The sequence below is a fragment of the Vipera ursinii genome (genome assembly GCF_947247035.1).
Source record: "Vipera ursinii genome assembly, chromosome: 3".
In the NCBI taxonomy this organism is placed as follows: Eukaryota; Metazoa; Chordata; class Lepidosauria; order Squamata; family Viperidae; genus Vipera; species Vipera ursinii.
The window spans coordinates 143,839,486-143,858,008 of NC_139516.1; the positions used below are offsets into that span (position 1 = coordinate 143,839,486).

Below are 18,523 nucleotides of genomic sequence, written 5' to 3' on the forward strand. Positions count from 1 at the left end.
AGAATATCATGAGCTAAACATGATGCATGTCTACAAACAGAGTGCTGATGAGTAATTCCATCAGGTTTGGCCAAAAACAGCATATGTCCTTCTGGGAATATTAAAAAATATTGGCCTGAATACATTCCAAAAGCAGGCATCTTAAGTTTCATTTGAAAAAATGATAACATGCAGATCATTTCCACGTGTCAGTTGTTGTTGTTTTTAATGATGGGTGCTTAAATATGTAAAGCAAGGCAGTCTTTCAAAGAATGGCAGGATACATATACAAATAAAAATATATTGGCAATCCATTACATGGTTGAATGGAAATTCCAGCACAGTCCTGAGGAAACTGTCATTTGTTACAGGTACAACACAGTGATGAGGAAAATGTTAAACTTTCCCTCCACAATGCTCTCTCTATCCTTGTCATCTTTTTAGTTGAAAAGTTTAGCTGTGATGCATTTGGAATCATAATCTGTTTGCTCTTGTCAAAAGAAGGCTTCAATAAGGCCAGGAGATTGTGGCCTGTCTCTCTCATTACCATTCTTTCTCATTAATTGTATTATATTTACCTGAAAGGAAGATTAGAGTTTCCTCAATAACATCTATTTCAGTATGATGAATGGAGGCACCCCTTGAGTGGAGGAAATGTCTTAAATTCAGATTGTGAGGTTATCTTCCTTTTAGGTAGTCTTCTATTTACAGTATATTTCTATATCTATCTATTTAAATGCAAACTTACTCAACCTGGCGTCCTCTAACATTTGGACTTGAGTTTCCATGAATCTCTAACGTTAAATGGCAAGGACTGGTCATCTAAATCATCTGGAAGTAATTAGTGTGCCTACCTATAAACTACACAGGATTCTGGTAACACAAGCTGAATAATGAACATAAAGAAACTGTACAATGGAACAAACTATCTAGACTTCTCAATAGCATCTCTTTAGAAAGTCAAATTAAGGTTCTTTTTGAATAAATTATAATAATACCAGTTGTGCTTAAGATGTGGTTGTTATTATCATGATCATATACTGTATACACATTGTATATGCCTTACCTTTACACCAGGGATTAAACAATATGTAAGTATCAGTGTCTGGATTTCGTCTTGTTCTGAGAATGCCCATTGGAGTCAGTACTGCAACATACATGCGGAATTTTCCCACAATGCAGTTTGCAGCTGGCATAATATTCAAGGCCACAGAAGTGTTGGCACTGTGGGTGATCTTAGCACCCCATTTCCCACTTTCCAACTCTTGAACCAAAGGAACACGTATGTAAGTGCCTTTGTTTTGTTGTGGGTATCGCCCTGCAGAAAAAGGGAAGAGAGTTTGTTAACTTTGTGAATCAGTGTAGCAAATGAAAAGCTTCCTTTTGTTTGGATTGCCTAGCAAAATTTGGATTCACAATTTGGATATACTCAGGGGTATATCCACTATCCATTATAGCAAAAATAAGTAATGTATCAAAAAGTATAATTTAGTTCTCTGTCTCTCCTCAAAGTGTTTGTCTTTTAACACATTTTTACCTTTCAAAACCAAACTTACCAAGGCAAGATTTTGTTTCATTTCTACACAATATATTTCTCCATCCTAGCACATTACAGATTTGCAAAGATGACAATTCCCAGAATTCTAAGCCAGTATTTGCTAAGAATTTTATGACTTTTCCCCCAATACATTTGAAGGACACAGGTTGGTCTAAGCTACCACTAAATAAGAAACTGAGTTTTGAGTATGGAGTAGTATGGTAGTATGGAGAACCATTTTATTTTGACAGAACACTGATAAAAAGAACCCAGGAAATGTAGATCACAAAAACACAATCTGTATTTTAATGACTTAACCCAGGAATAAGATGCAATCAGATGTATCAAAAGCAACAACCCAAGAGAGAGGACAGATAGAGTTAAGCATGGAATCTAAATATTGAATGTAAATTCATTTTTGTTAAACACAAATGTTTTTAATACTGGGTTTCACTTGTGATTTAACCAAACCGATCTACAAATAAAAGCTTCTGTGAAAAGAAAAGGCAACTTTCTATAGGGGTCAAGCCCACATAGCTAGCCAACTCAAAAAATGAGACTACATCTGTTTATAATAAACATAATCTTGAAAATTGTGAAAGTAAGTTTCCAGGCAGGCTTAAATCAAACCAATTAAGATGGAGTCTTTTTGAAGCATTTCCTTCTCAGGTTCCCCACATCTGGCTAACCTGCCTCTTACACCAATTAACCCTTCTGTTGACTCCTACACTCTCTCACACTTGGGGAGAATGTGACCTGGGGTCTATTAAATGTATCCTTTAAGATTTGCTGTTAACCCATTGACTTGGTAATGCCTCAGATTGGCATGCTGTCCAGAAGCATCTGTATTATAAGATATGCTCTCTTAAGAGGGTCTTCTGCCTTTTCTCCCACTGCTCCTTGGAGTTGCCTTCCATGACTTTTCATTTTCTTCTGCTAATCATTCTTCAAAATTCCTCATTTTCGGAGCATCACTGAGAGCTAGGCAATATTTTTTCTCTCTAGAAGCTCAGCTTCACCCTATGGAGCTGATAGCGAAGAGTCAAGGATAGGACTCAGAGAGGGTTTTCTTAATGATAGAGATCAACTATTGTAGAATCATACAATCCGTTCTGTTATTTGTAACCAGGGCTTTTTTTCTCATAGAATGCTCAGAACGGAGTTCCGGCACCTTTTTTGGATGGAACCTTACTGTATAGGGTAGGCAAGGCAGATTGTATGACATGTACGTATGAGTTCCGGCACCTTTTTCTTTTACAAAAAAAGCACTGTTTGTAACAGGTGCAGAATCTAAATTTTATTTATATTTCTTCCATCCTTACATGGTAATGGGCTTCTTATAGTTTGTTTCTCAGCCTTCGATGTAGAGGGTCCCTGTACTTTGTTTCGATAATGCTCCTGTCTGACTTGGGCGCTTGCCCCCTAGTTTTGCCATCTTTAGCATTTACACCAGTAGTCTTCAAACAGGCACGCTGGCTGAGGAATTCTGGGAGTTGAAGTCCACAAGTCATAAAAGGGCCAAGTTTGAAGAGCCCTGCTTTACACCAACTGATACTGGAGTACAATAATGGTATTCTTCCAAATGTCAGGTACTGGTATAGTTTTCACACATATATTAAACATGTTGTACATGTCACTCCATAAATAAATCATGTTTATTTTTCAGGGTCATCACATATGCTGTCCCATATTTTTATTTTATTTCCATGTGAGTTCCAGTGCCCTCCTGGAAATGCAGATTTTTGATGCTATTCCTTAGATTTCCAGTATTGTTTCCCACTTCCTATTAAAGAATTAAAAGAATCTAAAAATAAAAAATAAAAACAAAATCAGACTGGGCAAGAAGCCTGGGTGGTTTCAAAAGGCTGCCAATGTGTTTATGTTTTAATTTTTATCCCACCTATTATACAGAAAATATCAGAATCGTGCATGCTATGGTATACTTTGTGATACTCTATGGAAGTGAAAAGTTGGGCTTTGGAGAAGAAGGATGGGAAACTATTGACACTTTCGGACTTTTGGCATTGCCAAAAACACATGAGAATACCAAAACAAACTTGACGCAAACAAAAACCTGGATCCACAAGCATTCTCACTCAAAACATATATGACCAGATGCAAATTATCCTACTTTAGGCAGATTATGGGAAGGCCTAGCTCTCTGGAGAAGGCTGTAATGCTGGGAAAGGTAGAAAAAAAAGAGAAGAAGAGGATGAGTGCCACAGCAAAATGGATGGCTTCAGTTACAGCAGTGCTGGTGCATTGTTGGAAGACCTGAAAGATATTCTCATGGTTAAAATCTCCTGTATATGTTCTTTAAAAATAAACAGTGACTTAATCAATCAATCATTATATAAATGGATCCCCAGATCAGCTGACACAAGCCTCTGTGCTTTTGGGATTACCTCTGAAATAGCACAGGGTAGCCTTGTCTTCCTCATGTCAAGATTCAGCTTAATTTTCTCATACCTAAGTATAGTTAACTGGGAAGTGGGAGTTCCTGTCAATACAGATTTATCTAACCTGCAGCTAACGCAATTAACTTGTGAAATGAAAATTGCTGAAAGCCACAGATCAGTGTGCCCAGGAAGCCTAGATTTTGCCTCATTGCTGCCTTTGCCTATAGAAGGGTCCTACATTTTCTAAATATTATGGAGGAAGATTTAGCACAGAAGCAACCTGTAGAATACTGTTAGGTGTTGTTGTTGGGTTGTTTTTTTACATTTGGGTAGTTCTTCTAAATCTGCCTAAAGTAAAGGTAAAGGTTCCCCCGCACATGTGTGCTAGTCGTTTCCGACTCTAGGGGCCGGTGCTCATCTCCGTTTCAAAGCCGAAGAGCCAGCGCTTGTCCGAGGACGTCTCCGTGGTCATGTGGCCGGCATGACTAGACGCCAAAGGCGCACGGAATGCTGTTACCTTCCCACCGGAGTGGTCCCTATTTTTCTACTTGCATTTTTACGTGCTTTTGAACTGCTAGGTTGGCAGAAGCTGGGACGAGTAACAGGCGCTCACTCTGTTACGCGGCACTCGGGATTCGACCCGCCAAACTGCCGACCTTCTGGTCGACAAGCTCAGCGTCCTAACCCACTGAGCCACCGCGTCCCTAAATCTGCCTAGACTTACACAATTCTTTCAAAGACTTGATATCAGGAACTCTGTTTTGCATTAAAATATAACTGTAAAAGATGGGAAAGCAAGGCCTTCTTAGTGGTGACTCCCTGACTTCCCAAAAAATTCACCAAATTTTTCTGCCTCATGGGTTTTAACCATGCTTCAAAGCCTTCCCATTTCAGAAGGACTTTTTAACAAACCCATTTGACTTTTTTAAATGGTTAGACATGGTATATAGGTATATACTATCATCCGCTTGCATCATTTACTGTATCATTTATTGATTAGTTCAGTCATTGAAATCCTATTAAGGTTGTCAAGATTTGGAAACACTGGTCTAGAATTTTTCCTTCTGAAAAATATGCCTGTGAGGTTTAAAAAGAAAGCCCCAGCAAATTAAACATTAAAATTAAATAAGCCCCAATTGCATTAAATATTTTATGCATGCACCTTGTTGACTGAATGCTTCCAGAAGGTGCAAGCAGTCTTATTTGCTCCTCCTGGCATTCCTTTGCTGCTTCTACTGTTGGTAGGAGTAGAATTCATACCTCCAAAGATCACCTTTGAAGAAATTCATACTTTCAAAATAAGCAGCTCAGGCAGGCAGGATTAACACTTATAAATCCATCAGCTACTGAGGAAAAGTTCCTTGCTCTCAGATGAAATGAAACCTTCTCTCTGAAAGCTAGCCAATCACAGCAAAGATAACCATCATTTCATACAGTTTATTCCCTAGATCAGGGGTAGGCAACCTCGGCTCTTTTATGACTCATGGACTTCAACTCCCAGAATTCCTGAGTCAGGAATTCTGGGAGTTGAAGTCCATGAGTCATAAAAGAGCCGAGGTTGCCTACCCCTGCCCTAGATTTACTGAGTTCACAGCTCAGATGACATCCATTGAAAGTTTATGCTCTCATGTTTAAGTCACCAAGATAACAAAAAAAGAGGCAAAATTAATCTGAGAGTTTTGGGTAGGTGGAGACTGTCATTTTAGCAATTGCTTTTCAAGAACAAGTGGCTTCTGAGAAGAGAGTAAAAAAAATCAAGATGATGTTTGCAACATTGCTGTCAAAGCCTTTCCCCTTTGTGTGTGATGCTGATGTGTGTACAAAAGTGGAAGGGTTTGGGATGCACGGTCCCAGTTACCATCTGGATTTTTTTTTTACCTCCTGTGGACCCCCCCCCCCCATCCAGTCCTCTGCTTAATCTAAGAAAATCAAGTTACACTACTATGGAAGGCATTCTTGCTTCTCATCGGTTTCCACTGAAGCAGAGACCATGATCCCTCTAGGGGAGGGGTCCCCAACCCTTGGGCTGCAGCCCACTATCTGGCCTTGTGCCTTTCAGAAACTGGGCTGCGGAAATGGCAGGCAAGCATGTGCGCATCCCCGCTCACATGAGCAAGTGTGCTCCATTTGCACGAGCAGCGGGCATGTGTTATTCCCTAGATTTACTGAGTTTACAGTTGAGAAGACATCCATTGAGAGTTCACGCTCTTACGTTTAAGCTTCCAAGATAACAAAAACTGTGCAAAATTCATGTGAGAATTTGGGTAGGTAGAGATTGTCATTTCAGCAATTGCTTTTCAAGAACAAGTGGCTTCTGAGGAGAGGGTAAAAAAGTCAAGATGGCATCTGCCTGTGACTTGCGTGGAACCGTCCCCTCTCACCCTCTACTGGTCCACAAAGCCGAAAAAGTTGGGGAAACTCTGTTCTAGGGAATTGGCTCCATTGTAATTGCCTCTGTATCAATACTGAATAAGTCAATCTAATATTCATCAAAAAATCTTTTGCTTATTGCAAACTTTTTTTAAATCAAATGAAATATTCTTTTTTCTTCAGTCAAAAATAAGTTGCACTTTTGTTTTCTGTTAAGGACTAGAGTCAGCCTGCATTTCAGTAATTTGTGGAACTTAAGGAAGCTGCAGACATGGCTAGGACCACTTCTTTGTTCTTCCTGACCTCATCTCACCTCTTTTCTTTTCTGGTACATGGCACTGTCACCTCTTGATCAAAATCAGGAACAGATTACTTTTACCAGATTACAGTCCTCGATTTACAACCACTTGTTTAGCAACTGTTCAAAACTGCAACAGCACTGAATTAAAGTGACTTATGATGAGTCCTTGTACCTACAACCGTAACAACATCTCCACAGTCACTGATCGAAATTCAGGTACTTTGCATGTATTTAGGATGGTTTCAGCATTCCAGCATTGCCATTTGTGACCTTTCCAGTCAACATCCGACAAGCAATCAATGGGGGGGGGGGGGAGAAGCATGATTCACATAATAGAGCTATTCACTTAACAAGCATGAGCAAAAAAAGGTCATAAAATTGTGCATGGCTCATTTAATAACTGCCTTGTTTAGCAACAGAAATTCTAATTGCAGTCATGGTTATAAGTTAAGAGCTACCTACACTAGCTTCAAAAAGGGCTTTAAATTAGATCAGCGGTTACAGGTGGCCAATCCCTGTCTTTCATAACAGGATTCACTTTTTATATCCTTAAAATGTTATTATGGCCATCATTCACTTCTCATGCAAACGAGGTGTTTCTGTGTCCTCCTTCATATCAGGTCACTCACATAAACACATACTATCATTCTTACCAAGCTTGAAACCAAATGTTTTTTTTTTTCATTTCCTAGAACAGAGAGAAAATGGGATACTTCGAAGACAACTGGAATTGATATAACAAAGCCATCAATTTTCTGAGCAGCGCTTGCCCCTGCATGCCCACCCCCATACACACACCATTTGTGCCAATAGTCATAGAGATTTGTTGCATTTATGCATAATCATCTAAATGATGCAAAGTGGAGCAGGCATCTTACCCCCTAAGCCACAGCATCTCAGTTACACTGATGTCAGTTTTTACTGTACCATAATAATAAGCCTTGCTATTGTTATGTGCCCACACCACCACTACAGGGATGGAAAATTGCTCCTCACAAACAGCAGAGGGAGCACGAAGATAGAGAAGAGACGCTGTTGGCTGAATTAGCAGTTTATTGTGTTCTCTCTCCCATTTGGCAAATATTTGCTCTCATGCTTAAAGTAATATTTTGAAAGCAGGTGTTCACCACCATAAAAATTAGATTTAAAACATAACTGGATTCTGTTTTTAATTATTTGGTGCAGCCGCACCTAAACAATCTTATAATGATGCATGTTTCTGCTTTAGGGGAAATGTTTACACATGATAAGATTTCTGTTTTTCCCCCTCTCCCTCTCATTATTTGATTTATTTATTTTACTGTGAGGGACTTTTCATAGTTAGTAGTAAAACAACAGGCTCCCAGGCATGTCCAAGAAATATAATGAATGCGACAGAATGATGAATAACTAGAGTAACCTTGTGAGAAGGGTGTATTACAAGGTGATGTGATAATATCTGAGTTTCTTTGTAGGAATCAGCTGTAAAGAAAGAACTATTAAGAAAACACCCATTGTAAAATCACATTTTGACAGTAAATAAAATGGGGGAAATAAATATTTACATATAAAGTGCCAAAGAGGTCAATACTTGAATACTTCCTGAAAATATGATTCCCAGAGGATAAACAAAACCCCTAATCCATTTCATGTTTTCAATGGATGTTAATTGTTCCCATGCAGTTAATATGGTATGACCTTAAACCCAAAATAGCTGAAATCAATAGTGAAAACACCAGGTGTATCCCTGCATTGTTTCCAAATCCAGTTAAAATTTGAAAGCCTTCATCCTGCTACTACTCCATGCTATCCTAATCTCAGGAAAATTGTGTTATTTTACTTAGCTATTTGAAAGGCAGTTTTGGCTGAAAATGGCTTAAAATGCTTCAAACAAAAAACAAGTTTTTTGTTATTTCTGCTTTTTAGGAGTATCATCTTATTACACTCTCTTACCATAATTGTTATTCACTGAATTTGTTGTAATATCTATACACAGTAATTAAAATGAACAGGGATCCTATCTTCCTTCCTATTCATAAGCGCACAGATAAAAAAGCAATTAACCTAAGCTTACCACCACTTGCATATTCATCAGGAAATATACTATACAGGCAATGCAAGCAGCCAGATTAGGATAACCGTAGAATATCGGTCTTTGAAAAGTTTTATGACGTGCATATTTCATGCCCTTAGATGCAACTTTAAAGTGCACTCTTAAATATGTTGATGTGTAAAGCTGCACCATAGCTTAAATTCTCCAAGATATGTACTGAAGGACTTATGAAAAGAGGAGAAAAAGAAATGATGCTTCACACTATGATTTTTTCCAGAAAAATTAGCCACATCAGCACAATACCAAAATAAATAAATAACAATAAAATTCTATTACTTCTTGTGCACAGCTTTCAACCTCAAGGTTCAGATAGGTTTCACTCCTTTCTCTCCAGGCCTTAATACATTTTTTCAGGAATTACCCACTAAGCTGATTTGTACCATAAGCTGATTTGCATATGGAATAGCCCTCCTAGGATCATATTATATCTGATACTATATCCTTACCAATGAATCCCTAAGCAGAAGGAAGGTTTAAACACAAAATTATTTGTAACTGCTAATTTAGAAAATGTTTGCATAAGGGCAGTACTCTGAAAGTACTGGCTTATGGTGGTTAGAATTCAGTATTGCAAACTAATTCTGCTCATTGCCAGGAGTTTGATCCTCATCAGCTCAAGGTTGACTCAGCATTCCATCCTTCTGAGGTTGGTAAAATGAGGACCCAGAATGTTGGGGGCAATATGCTGATTTTGTAAACCATAAAGCAAGGGCTATAAAGCACCGTGAAGCAATATATAAGTCTAAGTGCTATTGCTATTATTGTCTGGAAAGTGAATTTATGTAAAGGAATAAATATTTCCTTGATAGCATGGTATCATTTTAAGCCAATGCAAAATAGCAAGTAACTGAAACATTAAAAATATTTAAGTAATTTACTTTATATGGCCAATAATGTTTAAATTAATCCATATCTATAGTCAGAGAAACGGATACAACTTTAAATTTCTTCTAGCCTATGTCTCTTGTGTAACAGTATAATCCAGCAATTATGTTAAAGGGGAATGGGAATGAGAAATGTATGAGAAATGGTTGATCATCATAAAAAAGGATAAATTTTTTCAAGGGCTTACTTTCTACATATTTATATAAAATTATTATTTTAAAGAATGTTGAATAAAACTTTATATTTGGTGGGAAGAGGTGTCTCAGTCTTCCATGCTGATCCAACAGCAGATATATCATATAGTTTAGACAAAAATCTCCTCTTGCTCTTTTTTTCTTTTGCTTTTTTTACAGTCAAAACAAAACATACCGAACTTCTCATTTTTCTCACTCTGCCCCCCCTTCTTCAAATGCCTTTTAGCCCTTCTCTCTCTCTCTCTTAATAGCTTCAAAGTTTGTCCCGCATAACAGCAGGCATGTTTTTAGGATCCAAATATATCTAATTAAACTTTGGTTTGAAAACACAGTTCTGATTTTTATAGTTCCAAAAGATGATTTATCCCATATTCTAGTCCATCTTCATAAAAGGTAATTCAGTTTGCCTTCAGCATATCTTGCTACTTAGGACATTAAAAATAAATGAAAGGAAGCTTGCTTTCCCATCATGCCTGTTGTAATAAAAGGTACTCGCAGCTTAGGCCCGGGGTATTTGCGTGACCACCTGCTTCCATTGTCAACCTCCCATCGCCCCGTTCGCTCCCACAGAATCGCCCTCCTCAGGGTGCCGTCTGCCAGGCAATGCCGGCTGGCGGCCCCCAGGGGGAGAGCCTTCTCTGTGGGCATGCCGACCCTTTGGAACGAACTACCTCCGGAGCTGCGGACGGCCCCTGATCTTCGGTCCTTCCGCCGTGACCTGAAGACTTGGTTGTTTCAACAAGCAGGTCTGGACTGACTACGTATTCTAATTAGGTTTTATTGGGTTTTAAATTGTCATGTTATCATTGTATTTACTAGTTTAATTCTTTTTAAATTTTCATTCTGTTTTTTTCTTTTTTAATTTTTATTGTTGTGAGCCGCCCTGAGTCCTTAGGGAGAAGGGCGGCATATAAATTTAAGTAAGTAAGTAAGTAAGTAAGTAAGTAAGTAAATAAATATTCCAATGGGAAAGTCTGAATCTATCAAATAAATATTTGTATTTTTCCCCCTCACAAAGGGATAAAAAATTATTCATTCAAAGGAAGTTTCTGTTAGGGAAGGGGAACAATTTACCAAAATTATGGTATTTTAGTAATTTGTTCCCCTTCTCTAACAGAAATCCTTTGAAGGAAGAATTATTTACGACTGTTAAGCCATGTTTCCTAAAATGAATGGAACACACATATTCACAGAAGTCTTACATGCCAGCTGCTAAGCTAGGAAAAACAAATATGTCGACTTAATGCACAATTGTGTCTTCTGGCTTTCTCATATGGCTAGGCAGAAATGAGCAGGGAAGCACGTATTCACACTTTCCGATTGGGTGCAACTGAACTGCACATTTATAGCTCAGCACTTGCCACTGCAGTATTGAATCATCATTAATTGTTACCTTCATTTATTACCCACCTTCAGCATATCTGACATACACAAAAATAGAGAAATTAAAAGAGCATTATGTATACGGCTCATAATCTCCATTCAAGAGTGGTATAATTGTGTTGTCATCCAAGTAGCCCCCAAATTTTCCAATAGAACAAGAGGGAATTCACCTGCTTCAACAGGTGTAGCCAAACAAGAATATTGTGTATGTTCATGCAAGTCTGAAAACAAGGCTGAGTATTAACATTTGAAATCCGTGTTTCACGCATATACTAACTCCTTGAGTCTGGCTATAGTAAAAAAAAAAGATGTCCTGCTCTAACATGCTATGAGTTAGAGTTTTGCATTTATTTTTGTATGTTCCCAAAAGCAGGGTGCTCTTATTCCAAGAACAGCACTTGGCATGTTATGCAGGTAGTAAAAGAGCAGGGGAAGTCTGTGATTGGATGTCTTGGTGGGCTCTGGTGGAGCAGCGGTTAAAGTGCAGTACTGCAGGCAAATTCTGCCCACGGTCTAGAGTTCAACCCTGATGGGGCTCAAAGTTGACTCAGCCTTCCATCCTTCCAAGCTCGATAAAATGAGGGCCCAGATAGTTGGGAGCAGTATGCAAATAACACTTACTTTGTAAACCACCCAAAGATTGCTATAAAGCACTATGTGACAGTATATAAGCTTAAATGCCATTGCTATTGTCATCTCAGAGTATTAGTGTAGTGTGGTGTGGTGTGGTGTAATATAGTATAGTATATGATTTGTATCCTGCCTTTATTATTTTTACAAATAACTTAAGGCAGCAAATATACTTAATACTTCTTTCTCTTCCTATTTTTCCCACAACAAAAGCCTGTGAGGTGGGTTGGGCTGAAAGAAAATGACTGATCCAAGGCCATCCAGCTGGCTTTCATGCCTAAAGTGGAATTAGAACTCACAGTCTCCTGATTTCTAGGCCAGCCCTTTAACCACCACACCGTCTCTATCAATACTAGATATAATAATTACAGTATGTATAATTATTATATATAATGTATCATGTCTATATAATTTGCATTCCAATCCTCTGAAGACTAAACTTGCTGTTTCTATCTGTGCCTCATAACAATATTTATTAGAAATAGAATAAGCTTTTAGAATTTTACATTGTTTCTAAAACTGACCTGTAATATTCCTCTGTTGTGCTTTTGACTGCACAACACCTGGGATTTTTTGCAAGTCTGTCTTACCACAGTTACAGGAAATCCCCAGAGAAGCTGACAGATTGATGCTTTTTTTAAAAAAAAACAGCTCTGTGTATTTATTAAGAGAAGAGTGAATATTTAGACAAGAGGGAAAAACAGTGACCATCAGTCTAATATCACTTCAAGAGTCCAAAGATTAAGTAGAATACAGAAGCCAAGAAAAGATTGTACTGAATAATAAAAGAGTCCTTTTATGGATGCTTTGATGCGTATTGGCTGACTAGCTTTAGAACAAGTGTTTAGGGGCACAGACCTATATAAATGGGTTTTACAAAGCCATTTTGGCAAAGGTCAAATCACTACAAAGATTTATACCATAGAAATGGAGCGGGAATGCAGTGAAGCAATATATCATCAGATTCATTGTTCTTCCTAAAGTGATACTAGCAATTGTGATCCCAAGGTCCCTATTAGCAATTGTAATAATCTAGTTGTGTTTTTTTTTAAATAGGCTGTGATCGGAAGAAATCAACACTTCAGCAAGGATATAAAATTGCCACAATTCCCTACTACAGCTAAATACAGAGTTAGGACCTTTTTATTGCTAAAGTGAATTCAACTGCTATGCTTCTATTACTAAAGAAGGCAGATTCTTATACAAATAAGTTGAGGACTACTTGTATACATTCAACTATAGAGGCCCCACTGGCAGGTCAATTGGAAGCAAGACCTCTTTTCAGTGACGGATCCTTAAGTGGCTGTTTTTTAAACATCTGCCTGCTTTGAACTTGCCTTTAATTGCAACTGTTTGGTTAATTAATACCAACTGTTTCGCAGGCAGTCCTCAACCTGGGACTGACTTGTCCATCACTAAGCAATGTGGTTATTAAGTGAGTCACACCCAATTTTACAACCGTTTTGCCGTGGTTAATAAGAGAATCATGCCTTTAATTGCAACTGTTTGGTTAATTAATGCCAACTGTTTCGCAGGCAGTCCTCAACCTGGGACTGAATTGTCCATCGCTAAGCAATGTGGTTATTAAGTGAGTCACACCCAATTTTACAACCGTTTTGCCGTGGTTAATAAGAGAATCATGCCTTTAATTGCAACTGTTTGGTTAATTAATACCAGCTGTTTCGCAGGCAGTCCTCAACCTGGGACTGAATTGTCCATCGCTAAGCAATGTGGTTATTAAGTGAGTCACACCCAATTTTACAACCGTTTTGCCGTGGTTAATAAGAGAATCATGCCTTTAATTGCAACTGTTTGGTTAATTAATACCAGCTGTTTCGCAGGCAGTCCTCAACCTGGGACTGAATTGTCCATCGCTAAGCAATGTGGTTATTAAGTGAGTCACACCCAATTTTACAACCGTTTTGCCGTGGTTAATAAGAGAATCATGCCGTCATTAAGTGACTCCACGTACCCCTATTAACTTGCTTTGTTTGGAAGCCTCCTGGAAAAGGTTGCAAATGGCAATTAAATGATAAAAGCACTGTGCTTTTGTCATTTGCCTCTTCTTGACTTCTCTTGCAGAGTCCTACAACTACACAGCAACTGTCGCAAAATATATGCCGACGGCCAAGCAACCGAATTTGGATCGCGTGACTGCAGGGATTCTGTACCGGTTGTAAGTGCGAGGACCAGTCATAAGTCACTTTTTTTCAGTGCCATTGTAACTTTGAATGGTTGTTAGGTGAGAGGTCATAATTTGAGGACTCCTTGTAGGGGCTTGTTTCTGCTTCTCTTGCTCAGAAAGTGATTTGCTTTGGCAAGAGGTAATGGTGATACTGTTCACCTTGATGGAGCAGCGTGTGTCCCTTTGAAGCCTTGACGGGAAGGCTTCGGTAACTGTGGAAGAGGCTTCTCTGTGTAAGCAACATGAAGAAACTATTATTACACAGACGAGTGTTGAAGAAGTGATTTGCTTACGGCACTGAAGCAAAAGCTGCCTTCAGTGTTTGCATAGAGTTCTTGGCAATAATTCAGTGCCTTAGTGTACATTAGAGAAAAGATATTTCTGAGCAAAACACGGAAACTGATGCTTTTGTTTAAAAAAAAGGTTTGGCTTTTATCTTTGCCTATTTGATTTGTTTATTTTTTAAGGATTTGGAGTCTTGAGACATTTCATGTGGACATTGTCTGGGAATGGATGGCATAAAGGCACAATAAGTAAGAAAATAATAAATAAAGTAATTTTTTTTAAAAAAAACCTATATTAATGCAGTGCTGGGGCATAAGCTCCACCCCTTTCATCCATGGCATGACATCACAAGGCATGTTACAAAAGAGGGGTGGGACTTGTGCCATGACAATGCTTTTGTCATTTGTCTCTTCTTGACTTCTCTTGTGGGTGCCTCTGAAAGTAAAAAAAAGTATATTTTTCTTACCGATCTAGGAAGGCTGTCTACTCAGGGTGAAAATACCTTACCTTTGAGAATGATACACTATTTATAGAACTTGCCCAACTCTTTTGATATCAACTTGAGCGAGCAACAGAAAATGCTTATTTAGAAAACCTAAAGGAGAAGCTCTCTCTAGGGTATAAGATTCAAGAATCCTATTTAAATTTTCTCCTGCACATTATGTTCATATCAGGGGTTGTTCCCCTTCTTCCTTCTGCTTCACCATTGGTCTGACTTATTATCCACATAAGAAGAGGCCGGCTGAATCAGGATGAGGCCCATTTTATTCTAACATTTTGTTTCTCTCTGTGGCAAGGAAGGTACTGAGATGTTGTTCATTACTTGCAAATGGGAAGGCATGCTTCCACAAAACAGGAGTAACACCGAGTTTCAACAATACATAATAGGTCTTGATTGTCGCATCCTCCAAGAGTATAGGTAGTCCTCGACTTACAACATTTCATTTACAAAGGCACTGAAAAAGTGACTTATGACCATTTTTCATAGTTACAACCTTTGCAGTCTCCCCATGATCATGTGATCAAAATTCAGATGCTTGACAACGGGCTCATACTTATGACTGTTGCTGTGTCCCAAGGTCACGTGATTACCTTTTGCAACCTTTTGGGAAGTCGGATTCACTTAATAGCTGGGTTACTAACTTATCAACTGCAGTGATTCACTTAACAACTGTGGCAAGAAAGGTTGTAAAATGGGGCAAAGCTCACTTAACAAAAGTCTCACTTAACAACAGAAATTTTGGGCTCAATTGTGGTCATACGTCAAGGAATACCTGTATGTCCAATTCTTTGAAAATTGATCCAAGTTAGTGGTCATCACCATCCCTTGTAATAATGAATTCTACTTGTTAATTGAGCATTGTGTGGAGTAGTGCGGTATTCTATCTGTTCTTATGTCTCCTTTCAGCCAACGAGCAATTGACCCAAGTATTTTTGTTTGTTAAAAATTATATGTCGCCTGCCTCTCTGTCCTGAGTGACTGTGGGTGGCTTACAATAACATGATGATGATGATGATGATGATGATGATCGTGTTATCTATTCATTGGTGTTCTACTCTTGCCAATTCTATGGACCAGGTTTCTCCACATCTTCTAATCTTGCACTACTTCTTTGAGTTTTTTTGTGTTCTGGCTGGTGTCAGCTTTGATGGTGTCACAATAACACAAAGGCGTAAATTTAAAAGCATTAAAAGAATTAAAACTGAGGTTAACATCAATTAAACAAAAGGTTCAAATCAAGAGCATGCAGGGTACAGAGGTGGACTTTGTTTTTCCTATCCTATCAATATCCTAGCATTCTTGAAGAAGGAAAAAAATCCCTTGTTTGGTGATATATATATATATATATATATATATATATATATATATATATATATATATATGATTTTATATATCGCAACAGTATCTCCCCATTTTTTTAAGTCATCCATTTCGGTTGCCCTCTTCTGTGTTTTTTCCAGCTCTGTTATATTTGTGCAGTTTATAAAGTGATAAGAAGTCGCATTCAATGTAAACCAAAATTCAATTAGTGTGAGGCTAGGGTGCACATGGATGAAGCGAGTGCATATGTAGCTGCCAGTGGGGTTTTAGATGCTAATTATCATTTGTGGGAAAAGGGGGAAAGGAGCCCCCCCCCAAAAAAAAAAGAAAAGGCTAATTTTGAATAACTGCAGCAGAACAGAGGAGACAGCAACTATCCTTTGGATATGGGTTTATCCTCTTTTACTATTATAGTTCATTGATAAATATATCAAGTTTTATATTTAAACATTTTAATTGCCTATTCTGTCAAGCTGGAACCAATCACCCTATTTTTCATAGAAATATCACTTGGAATAGTGCAAATTCAAACAATGCAACCATTTCATGGGATTCATTAGCCGCACTAAATGAAGCCCACCTGCATAACCACCTGCATTGTTGGCAATTTTATTTTCAGCTTCTTTTCTAACCATCCCTCATAGACCACCAGAAGATGATCCAAAGTGTGCTTGGGATATGGACTCTCAGTGGGTTAGCATCCTGATCTCACAGAACGTTGTCTGAAATGATTTCTTGCAAAGATTTCCCCCTTTCTTTCATGACATGAGAGATGCAGGACGTGATTGGCAGAGGATGGAACAATAAAGTGTTTCAGCTTTTGATCAAATATTTGAAGTGGGTATAGGAGAGGTTATTCAGCAATTGCTGATAAGATTTACACTGTAAATTTTACAGCCACAGAGGAAACTGAGGAAATGAGCTTAGCTTCCAGTCTCTACAGCACATAAAAGAACTGACACCAGACTCAAAAGACAGGCGAAAAATATATAATAGGTATATATTAATCCCTAGCCTGGTCCATACTACCACATCTAGCTATAATACAATCTAAACAAATTGGAACCCAGGAACCCAATGCTCTCTACATGGGGCTGCCCTTGAGGACCACTCGGAGGCTTCAGCTGGTGCAGAATGCTGCTGCGCGAGTTGTGATGAGGGTTTCCCGATACTCCCATGTAACACCTCTACTCCGCGAGCTGCATTGGCTTCCGGTTGCCCTCCGGGTGAGATTCAAGGTGCTGGTGATGACCTATAAAGCCCTAAATGGCTTGGGTCCGGGATATTTAAGGGAACACCTGCTGCCGGCATCAAGTTCCCTTTGTCCTGTGCGCTCCCACATGGAGGGCCTTTTCAGGGTGCCGCCGGTAAAAGACTGCCGCCGGGTAACACCCAGGGGGAGGGCCTTCTCTGTGGGTGCGCCTGCCCTTTGGAACCAGCTGCCCGTGGAGCTTAGGACTGCCCCCGACCTTCGGTGATTCCGCCGGGACCTGAAGACCTGGCTCTTCGAGCTTTCCAGCCCAGGCTGAGAGTTTTAAATGGGGTTTTATATTTGTTCAGGGATCAAATTTAATTATTTTAACTGTCTTTAACTTTTGTATTGTATTGACGTTTTTAAATACTTTGTAAACCGCCCTGAGTCCTATGGGAAAAGGGCGGTATATAAATTCAATAAACTAAATTCAAATTCAATAAACTAAACTCTAAACAAAGGAAACTAGACGTCTCCAAATCTTCTCATTTTCCAAGAACCACAAAAGGATCGGAAGCAACTAAATCCCTCATTTATGCAGATTCCAAGGATGCATTTGCATGCACTGAGTAGCTTTCAGCGTTCTTTGCTTTCTATCTCAACTCGTGTGCCTTGTTTTGCTCTCATAAAGTAAAGTAAATGAATAGTTTTTAAGGCTGCAGAACCTAGATCTTCTCTGCAGCTGACCAATAGGGCAGCACAAATATCAGCATTCTACCAGTGTCTTTTCCTTAACCCTGTCCTTGCCTCACCTCACCTAATTTGCATGTGGATTTGAGTTCTAAAGCATTCTTTTATCCTATTTAGGAACCTAAAAGTTAGGGCACTATAACTAGAAGCTACAGGGATCAGGGAGAGTCAAAGAATTAGAAAGGTGATGATGTAGGAGATGCTATAAACAAATAAATAGTGCTCCAATGTCCTCAGTTTCAAAATGGTTTTCTTAGTTTCTCAATTCCTCTGGAGCTATAGTTAGGTGGAATAAATTGGCTCAGCTGATGTCAAGGACTCATAAGGCTGAGTGGTACCAAACCAGACCTGGTGCCAACACTTCATCAAAATGCCCTGACATGACTACCAAGAGGATAATCAATCATGCAAAATAAGCCATTACAAACACATTTAATTGTTTTATACATTGGCTGGAATTCAATGCATTTTTCAGGGAGAGAGAACAGCCAAAGCTTTGTGCAATTCACAGCCCTATCC

At 38.7% G+C, this 18,523-nt stretch overlaps 1 protein-coding gene across 3 annotated transcripts in view; it reads right to left on the minus strand.

The window, feature by feature from the left end:
- Positions 1-18,523, minus strand: part of F13A1 (coagulation factor XIII A chain) — a 564,207-nt gene that overhangs the window by 514,702 nt on the left and 30,982 nt on the right. For 2 of the 3 annotated variants that reach the window (XR_014492156.1, XM_083359937.1), the window contains exon 4: positions 1,046-1,297. The exons of the other annotated variant lie outside the window; for it this stretch is intronic. Coding sequence is in view for 1 of the 2 variants with exons in the window: in XM_083359937.1 (XP_083216063.1) it covers positions 1,046-1,297 (252 nt within the window). In the remaining variant the exon portion in view is untranslated. The remainder of the gene's footprint in view (positions 1-1,045; positions 1,298-18,523) is intronic. 3 annotated transcript variants of the gene reach the window in all.